General features: G+C 35.0%; 1 protein-coding gene across 5 annotated transcripts; it reads right to left on the reverse strand.

Annotated features, from left to right (window-relative positions):
• Window positions 1-3,577: 3,577 nt before the first annotated feature.
• LOC113319583 (DExH-box ATP-dependent RNA helicase DExH3-like) lies at window positions 3,578-8,553 on the reverse strand. 5 transcript variants are annotated; one of them, XR_003345654.1, is made up of 10 exons: window positions 8,220-8,553; window positions 8,079-8,139; window positions 7,070-7,594; window positions 6,788-6,947; window positions 6,564-6,702; window positions 6,167-6,316; window positions 5,160-5,288; window positions 4,169-4,279; window positions 3,868-4,034; window positions 3,578-3,657 (listed from the first exon to the last, which is right to left on the reverse strand). XR_003345654.1 is itself a non-coding variant. In XM_026567835.1 (6 exons), exons 2-5 carry the CDS (start codon window positions 7,367-7,369, stop codon window positions 6,314-6,316), a joined length of 594 nt encoding a protein of 197 aa, XP_026423620.1. In that variant the 5' UTR covers window positions 7,370-8,139; window positions 8,220-8,553; the 3' UTR covers window positions 5,914-5,957; window positions 6,167-6,313. The 5 variants fall into 5 exon arrangements, 1 of the variants encoding a protein (XP_026423620.1); XR_003345655.1 differs by having other exon boundaries at window positions 6,564-6,649; window positions 7,070-8,139; XR_003345653.1 differs by having other exon boundaries at window positions 7,070-8,139.
• Between the last annotated feature and the right edge of the window lie 1,096 nt (window positions 8,554-9,649).

Genomic DNA, 9,649 nt, shown 5'->3' on the forward strand with positions numbered 1-9,649 from the left:
ATGCGTCTCACTCATACGCCCATAAAACATGCGTCTCACACAGACGTTAATAATACGTCCGTCTCCCGCATACGGTCATAATACATGCGCCCGGACCAGGCGCTTTTAGTAACTGCGTCCAAACCAGGCGTTTTTAATAACTGCGTCTGCTATGGGGCGTAGGTTTTATCTACGTATGGCCCGGCGGTGTTTATAATAACACCTAACTCAAACGCTCTATATACATCCGCCCCATTATCATACGTTATTTATACGTACGCCCGATGTGGAGCGTCCACTATACTTCCGTCTGAAATCATACGCCCACTATACTTCCGTCCCACTATTAATCATTTTAATCTGGGTTGGCGACCACATTTGGTCGCAAACCCTAATTAACTGGACTAAATATGGTTTTAGTCAGTACCACTGCGGCTGAATTTGGGACCAAATTTGGGTATAGTCCCCAAATTTGGTCATGACTGTGGTTGCTCTTAGGTGCATATTGTTCCACATACTTATTAACAGTCTCACACATTCTATCCAGGATTATTCGATATTGATGCGCAGATTCACGTGTAGTTTCATTGAACTTCTTAATTGAATCCTCTAAAGAAAGACTTGAATATTCATCACTACGTGATATACCAGTCACTTGTTGAAACTGTTTGAGTGCATCTTCTAAGGAATGAGTTTTATATTCATCAGGAAATGGTGGTAATTTTTTGATTAAATCCTCTAAAGATGGAGAACTCTCATTTTTTCATTATAATATTGCTTATTCGCCCATTCGTATGATTGGTGGACGTGCGAATAGTAATTGGGATCACCATGGTATGAACCATAACCTTCAGAAGGTCGGTAGTGGTCGCAAGTACTATCCACACTTCGGTCATAGTACGGATATTGTCCATTTCGATACTCAGTCAAATAATCATAATATTGGTCTTTATAATACCAACTCGACATTTTCTGTGCACATGCAAATGCAGTGTCAACTAAACTTGGTAGCCTCAGGTTACCTCACGCAAAATATACATACAGTGAAAGACTAGTCAACGGTACTGGGTGGTGTTTCGGATGATAACGCTCAGAGGGTTCGCCGTACTAAACCACAAGTTTTTCTAAAATTCGGTATCTGACGATGCAATTGTTGTGTGCACATGTTTTTTTAATAAATAAAAAATAAAATATTTACAAAAAATAAAAAGAATCCTAAATTAACTATGTACAAATAAAATAAAATAAAACTCTTCCAAATATCAATTCTACAAAAAAAGGAAAAAAAATGGAATATCTTTACTTACCTTTTTCGTTGTCCAGTTTTATTATCCAATAAATGTTAAATTAAACCTGCACACAAAGGCTAGAAAGATACCCAACGTAAAATAAAGAAAATAAAACAAAATAAATTCTAAACTACCAAAATATTTACAAAAAAAAATCTAAAACCTAACCTAAATACAAATCCGCATCGGCGGTGCCAAAAACTGATGTTGTTTTTACAGTGGTAAGTAGAGTATCGTTCGCTTGGACTTTTTAAAGATTTTGATTTTTAGACTTAATAAATAAAAATACTAAAAATTATAATATAAGTGCACAATACCGTAACAAGATGAAGAGATATAGGTCTAGGATTTCCGATTCCACTACTTCTAACGGTTGTAAATTCAATAATTATTTTCTGTAATCTACTCTCAAAACTACACAAGACAATTTTGAACCCAATCTCATGCCTTGGAAAATTTATCGTTAATGAAATATCAATTCGACTCAAGTCGATATTCTAAGGCCTAATTTTCCTTCTCTTATAAAAGATCGACCACCGAAGACGATTCAAAACAGTTATTATGAAGCATTTAAAGAAGAGAAAATTTATAGACAATTAAAGCTAATTGGAGAGTAATAATTAAAAGAAAATTAAATACCAAAAATTACATGCTAGAAGTAGTTTCCTCCAAAACCCTAAAAATTTAATTAGCTACCCATATGAAGAGATATGGAAGAAAATCGATTAATCATTGTATTAAAAATAATGAAAATTTCTTACAACGATTTGAATCACTAATGACCTCCAGTGACCAAAGCAGTTCAGTTACCAAAACTCTATTGCGAGTGGAACCGTAAACGATAGATAAGAATTGTTGTTGAATATAAGCCTGCTTTCTACGACTGTTTCTGGGAGTCAATGTTCTTCGTTCTTCTTCTTCAATGGAAGCAGCAGCAGAATTGCTGCAGAGCTTGATTTATTCGTTTGTAGCTCTCTGTTTTATCCAAAACTCTCAGTCGCCCTCCCTAGTATCCTCAGAACCTCTTTTATACTCGACAGGGTCTTCCAATCTCAAAATTCAATGCAAATAATCCTCCTCTGCAATATCTCGAGATTTTATTTCCTTCTTTATCTCTTCACACGCCTGATGTTGGTTATCTTTCTCTATTTAACTCCTTCACTCTTTAAACATATTTCCAACATGACAGATATTGCGTCAAACTCTTCTAGAATCATGCCAGCCTCCACTTGACACGGGAAAGTGAGAAATAAACCCATGAAAACCCTGAGTGTGAATTCGTGCACACTCCTTAACGAGTGTATATTTCACATTTCAATTTCTACCCTTGATTTAATTTAGGGATTTATGTAACGAGGGTTGTGATTCTTAACATGGAGGGTAATGGGGCCATCAGTTAAATAATCAACCAATCAGAAGAATATGTGAAAGATACACTCGTTAGAGGAGTGTGAACATATTTGGACTCTGAAAACCCTACTTCCCTGTTTTAATCAAACTCGATCATCTAGCCATATCTGGTCGATTCTAAGGACCTTACCAGTCTTGTTGAACTCCATCAAGCCCAATCCAACCAAATCCAGTGATTAAATCTCCCAAAATTCTCTCGAATTCCAAACTGAACTTTCTGGTAGGAAGATAAACCCGAGAATGATATTTTCTCCAAATCCGTGATTCCAAACAATTATGATCGAAACAAAGACCCATGCCAGACCTGTCTAGGTCCCAGGAACAAACCCATTTAGTTTCAGAGATTGAATATCAGTGGAACACCTCCATGTCTTCAACCCTAATCCCGGCCGGTGACTGCAACAATTATTTTCGAATATCCAGACAGTTCTTGACAAATCAAACACCCATACCATCTCTGTCTTGACAAATCACACTAATGGAAAATGGAAGTTAAACCACTGTCAGGAAAAGAAGTTATATCACAAAAAATCATTGTGTCCATCAGCAGTATTCTAGGAGTGGTTTTTCTCACAACGACTGTGTCTGGCAAATGTTCAATTCTTTAAAAAAACGACTTTCTTCAACATTAAATAGACAGTTACTGATGGACGCAGTGGTTTTACTGGTAATATTTTATTAAAAAAATTGATATTGATTCAGCTGAATCCAAAGATGATTCAACTGAATTACTACAAGCTGAATCGCAATTGAAAAAATAATACAAATTAAAAAATTGATAATGACTTTAAAAATCAATTTGTATTGAAAAGTGTATTCAGTTTACAATTTCAACTTTCTAATACTACAAGTTTCAAGTATGAAAAAGTTGGAGACTAATATCCTACTATTACAAACTTAACAAACCATAACGTTTCACTATCTATGCCTTCAGTTTCTGACAACCTAGCTCAAATCAGGTCATTGCTCCAGCCCTAAGCTGTAAACAAAAGCCAACCAAGATTACATCAATTATCAGCAAAAAAGAGGAAATGAGACAAGGAATCTTCTCGACACTATAACCACCTAAACACATACAAGTATCTACTTAAATTGAAATTTGAAGAAAACATATGATTGCAGCTAATTTTCATATGTAAAATATCCCGCCCATAACTCATTAAGTAATTGAGGAATTCAGAAAGCATACACAGTAGATTGGTAGAAGTCTTAGGAGAAAATCCACGAACTTCACCAATTGAGATCCTTACGGAGCATACTTGCCAATTGAAACTCGTAGGGAGGTCCATAGTTGCATCCGTTCCCATATATAATCAAGCTTTAGTTCCACCTGCTCCCTCTTGGAATGTAAACCACCTGAAAATAATCAAAATATTAGGAAGGTTATCAGTACAAATTCATTTAGCCTAAAATCTGTTCATTTTAATATAAGCAGTTCCAGCAGCTTACGAAATGAATTCAAATTATGTTATCCGAGCAATCGTCATTACCAAGAGCATCATCTTTCCATTAACTTCATGCAAATAAACAGTGATGAAATGCAACCAATTTGATTTGCACTGGAAAATCACATTACCAGCATCATCTTTCCTTGCAACTTCCTGTAAATAAACAATGATAGTAAGTTTAAATCTAGAGCATTCAAAAAATTATACATACAAGAAGTAAAACATAGTTATGAATCCTGATTCAGTTAAGATGATAAAGTTCAAGGTTACAAGTTTCATGCAATCACGTTAGGGACTGAAATCTCCTTCTTATGAAGGTGTTATATTATAATTAAAAACAATAAAAAGAATCTACCGAAAAAAAAAGATAATTTTTCTTTTTCATAGATTCTTTTACATGTTTCATAGTACTAGTACGAACCAATAATCACAAGGACAACAACGGTTACTACAAGAACCACAATTTAAAATCCGAAACAAAAATTATACTTGCAGCAGGTCGATCATCATTTTGTTTAGCACTGCAAGGCGTCTGTCAATATCTGTAATCCAACTAGCATTCAGTTGCAAGGTGGCTGTTAATTCAACACTATTTATGGATGACAAAGCTACAGACATTCCAAGTCCAAATTCAAACACCCGCATTACTACATCCAACTACGATTGTTAATTTGATTCAAAGCACCTTTTTGTTGCATTTGATTTAAAATGCAAACTAATAAGTACACTTGATCCATAGTTCACATTTATAATTTTCCATTCAATTAGTAAGCAAACCAAATCCATCATATAGTTTTAGTTCCCAGAACAAAAATGGAGTACCACATAAACTAGTACGCTTACCACAGTTCACGGCATCTTTCTCTAGATGTATATATATTTAATGGGATCTCTTAAAAATCTAGTTTCCAATGTTAAAACTACTACGGAAATAATAAATGAAAATCATTTCTACAAGTCTGCAAATCAAACATATCATATCATTTTGGAAAAAACAAATAACCTTACACATATTCTTAGAAGAAACCCATACCAAATTCAGAGTCTAAATGGCACAAAATTAGATGGAAAAACATGCAAAGGTGCTGAATTCAGAAAATTGACTTGACTGCCGGTACGTTCCACGCTCCATATTCGAAACTACAATTCCAAACAACATGCCCTGTTGAAAAACCATAGATGACACTATAACAGACATTTCTCGAGAAGAAACTATTAGCTAAAACCCCATCTATACGCGTCGAAACTAGCCTCTAAAAAGGCTGTTCGCGTAGTAATTATAAATGTTCGTTGACATTCTACCGAACATGCATTTCACAAATCCATCAATTCTAAATCCATAAATGTTATCAAAAATAGACCAAATTTAGCAATTGAAAGTCTTATAGCTCAATCAAAATCTCAACTCATATTGTAAAATCTAATACTACCTATACAAGTGGCATTGGCAAATGTTATTGTTTACAACCATGAGCAGTTCACAAGTTTTCGCAGGGCGTACCTTTGGAAAATAAGTTAAAAAAATGAATGGCACCCATGAGCAGTAGCCACCTAAAGTTAGCTTGGTACACACGACCACATTAATTCCAGGAAACTAAAAAATTTCCGAACTTGGTTAATCCGCTACCATCTTGCCATTATTTAAGCATACAAAGATCAGGCTCATAAAGAAGTCTTACATTTAATTACTGCAAATCAGATTGCACTAAGAAAGTCACCACGACCAAGAGAAAAAGGTTGAAACACAAGATGCCATTCTTCTTGTGATACTAGATACACTTTTATCCGTGAAATATCAATATTGATAACAATATACTAAACGTCGGTATTCCTGGAACCATAGTGTAAAAGTTCAAAGATCAAAAAAAATATTTGGAAGACAAGCTTATACCACAGTACCCGATGACCCCAAATACCAAAGCTTACACCAGATTCAGGATACAAATGCAAACTTTTTGGTAAGTTCCTCTAGTTAATCCAAGAAATTGATTGTAACCTACAAGGTTATCATGGGTCTGAGGAGAAAACAAGTGGACATACCTATTTATGAAACCAAGAAGAGCACATGCATAACAACATATGCAGGAGATGCACAAACAACACTTGGCAATGATGATCCTGCGTCACTACCGCGCTTACAAATCTTCAATGGTGTTCCTACCATATAATGATGTTTTCCCAAGGCCGTCACTGAGACAAAAGGAAACAGAAAACTAAAGATTAGTATAAACAGGAAGTAGACCGTAGTAGTCTATAATTCTCTAGGAAGTAAGTTTTCTAGAACGGTCCTATGTCACGTAAATCTTGTAATGTTAATTGTTGTAAAGTCGATCAAATGGTTTCATCACATACAAACAAAATCATGATGAACTAGCCAAACTGTAACATTTATATAGAAACAATACTGAACCCTGGAATAGTAAGTGGTCAAATATACCGGAATATAAATCATTGGTGCCCCACCAAAGTAGGTCAAAAATAGCTCTGCATTCAAGGTTGCACTCATCAAAATAAGCCTCAGTTCTGGACACCGTGGAAGAAGGTCCCTTAGTATGATAAGAAAAAAGTCTGGATAACTAGAAAATGTAATGAATCACATAGTAGAATAACCAAAAAGATAACTAGGAATAAAACTTGAGTGCCAAAGGCTTTAGATTTTACCTTCATTCATTCCATGTTCATGAATCTTATCCACAATAACATGGGTAACACCTTTTAAACTTTTGTCATGCAGTAATCTCCTCAATAAAATGCCTATGGTGCAAAACAGAAGGCGAGTATCCCTCCCTCTCTGACCTTCCAAACAAACTTTATAGCCAACCTTTTGTGAAGACAATGAATAGAGGAACTTTATTACTTAAGTTTGCGAATGATGAAAATGGTAAGTGAAAAACATCACAAATCATTGTAAGCGAGTGTGCAGATTCAGAAGGAATAACTTACAATTTCACCCAATTTTTCACCCCTCTCTGCAGCAACTATTTCAGAAACTTCCATGGAAGATATTCGACGAGGCTGCGTACAGATTATACTACAGGCAGATCTATTTGTAGCTTTTATCTCAGATTCTAAGATATACTGGGGAAGCTGGGTGGTCTTACCAACAGAATTTGTTGTTAACAAACAACGAGCAACTTGGCTCAACACTACGAACAAGCCAAACCTTATTTTATGCTTTAAAGCACATATTGAATAAACTACTACCCAAGTACTTGTAGCAGCATAGGTCAACACAACATACATACATGGATTAGCTAAACATCTAGCTTTATTATGTTAAATAAAACAGTGAATTAATATTTTCATGAACAGAAATGTGCAGGACGAACAAGTGTAAACCCAGGGAGGTAAAACAATCGCTTCCTATACATTAAACACAGCAACAAATCCTTACCTGGATGTAAAATTTGTTCAATCTATCATCATCCATTAAATCCTCACCTCCTCAGATTGTAAAAGTTTTGCTTCCTATAAATTAACCACAGAAACAAATAGAATCATAATAAAAAATAATGTAAAATTTGTTCAATCTATCATCGTTCATCAAATCCCCACTTGCTCAGACTATAAAACTTTATTAAATACACCTTTAGTTTTTTGTTGCTTCCTGCAAATACTACATCAAAGTCAGCTAAAGTTGATGGGTCTGCAAAATTCCTTTCCTATGGCGTTCGATCATACACACGGATAATACAATAAAAATAAAACACTAAAACCTTTATGTGATACAAACAGCCTTACACAGGCAATAGATTTCTAATTAAATCACAGATATACAACATAATTTATCAAAAATTACCTTGCTAGAAAAGCTCACAATTCCTTAAGGTGAGATTGAGATTTTCATTGCTCTCGAAGACTATATCCACGAGCAAATATAACCAAGATAACAAATTGCTAAATTCAGTGTTCGCAGTTAAAATCTAAATAGACGATTAATAGTTAATCTTACCATTTTCATTGTTTCACAAGATCTCCATACTTGTGGTCATCATCTTTTCTTACTGAAAACCCTAAAAATGAAATAAAACGGATATCTCGATCAGAACTCTAAGGATTGTGAGAAAAAATGAAAGAGTAAAGGAACCCTGACCAGAAGATAGCAGAATCATCCCTTACGATTTCTCCATATTCATCAACATCCTCTACTTATTTGTTGTTTAGTTAGAGATATTAAGAGATAGGCGGAGATGGAGAGTGATTGATTTGGTTTACTGGGTTTTAGTTAATGGCTAGGTTTTGTCTATATTCTTCTTAGATCGAATGATGTCAAGAAATTTCTGGTGAAAGTGAAGGATGAAAAAATAAAGTGGATTTGAGATTTGGGAATTTTTGGTTCTTATGAGAGATTGAAGAGATCGATGTGGTGAGTGAATGGATAAGAAGAAGAAGATTTTTATGGAGATGGGGAAATTTCTTTTTACAATTTTTTTCTCATAGAAAATTCTGATTCTCACAGTTGTTTCGTAAGTCCATAGGAAAGCCTGAATTTTTACGGAAATACCCATTCATAAAACGACTGTGAAAGAAGAATGTTTTCCTTTTTCTCTTAAAAACAACTGGGTCTCATAGAACTTATAATTACCCTGGGGCATGGAAGTCGTTTTTTCAAAGCCCAGGAAGTGGTTAAAATCTCATTCTTCACTAGTGTCAGAACTTCTCCATAAATTCCAGTGATTGAATCTCTGTAAAAGGCCTCCGAATTGCTAACCCTAATTCTGCCAGTTAATTAATAAATTTTCCCTCCAAAAACGATTTTCAAAAGGTTGAAGATGAGGTCGCCCCTTATCCAACAGTGGTGTCCCTTTAGCAATTAGGGTGCCCCTAGTAATTAGGATGTCCCTTAGAAAATTTCTGGGGTTACTTTAGCAAATTCCTTGAGTGTTTTTAACAAGTTTTCTGGGGCGTTTTTAACACATTCAGAGGGTGCCTCCGACGCATTTCTGGGGTGCCTTTGGTACATTTTTCCGGAGGTTTAAATGCCACTTTTAGAGCCAATTTCTCCACAAAAGTTTATTTCTCCAAAAACACCTACAAAAACATAAAATAATCAAGTAAGTACAAATCGGGCATTAACAACGTATAAAAGTGAGACAAATCAGACACATAAATGTGTAGAAGTTTCAGCAAAAGCAAAATAGTCTTCATCAAAATTCACATGAACAGAAATATATGTTTTCTTGCTGGTCATGTCATAGCACTTATATCCTTTATGAATAGGACTGTACCCCCAAAACACACATTTTGCAGATTTAGGACTCAATTTATCAGCTCTATAAGGTTCTAGATTTGGGTAGCAACAACATCCAAAATCTCGAAAGAAAGAATAATTTGGTAATCTGTTGAATAAGACTTCATATGGAGATTGAAAATGCAAAACCTTAGTAGGAAGTCTATAATAATGTATGTTGCAGTCAAAAAGGAGTCATACCAGAAGTGCTTTGGAAGTGAATCCTGAAAGGATAGAGTATTTCCCATTTCTGTGATATGTCCATGCTTCCTCTCTGCCAAGCCATTTTGTTG

Source organism: Papaver somniferum, chromosome 10 (assembly GCF_003573695.1).
Source record: "Papaver somniferum cultivar HN1 chromosome 10, ASM357369v1, whole genome shotgun sequence".
Taxonomy (NCBI): domain Eukaryota; kingdom Viridiplantae; phylum Streptophyta; class Magnoliopsida; order Ranunculales; family Papaveraceae; genus Papaver; species Papaver somniferum.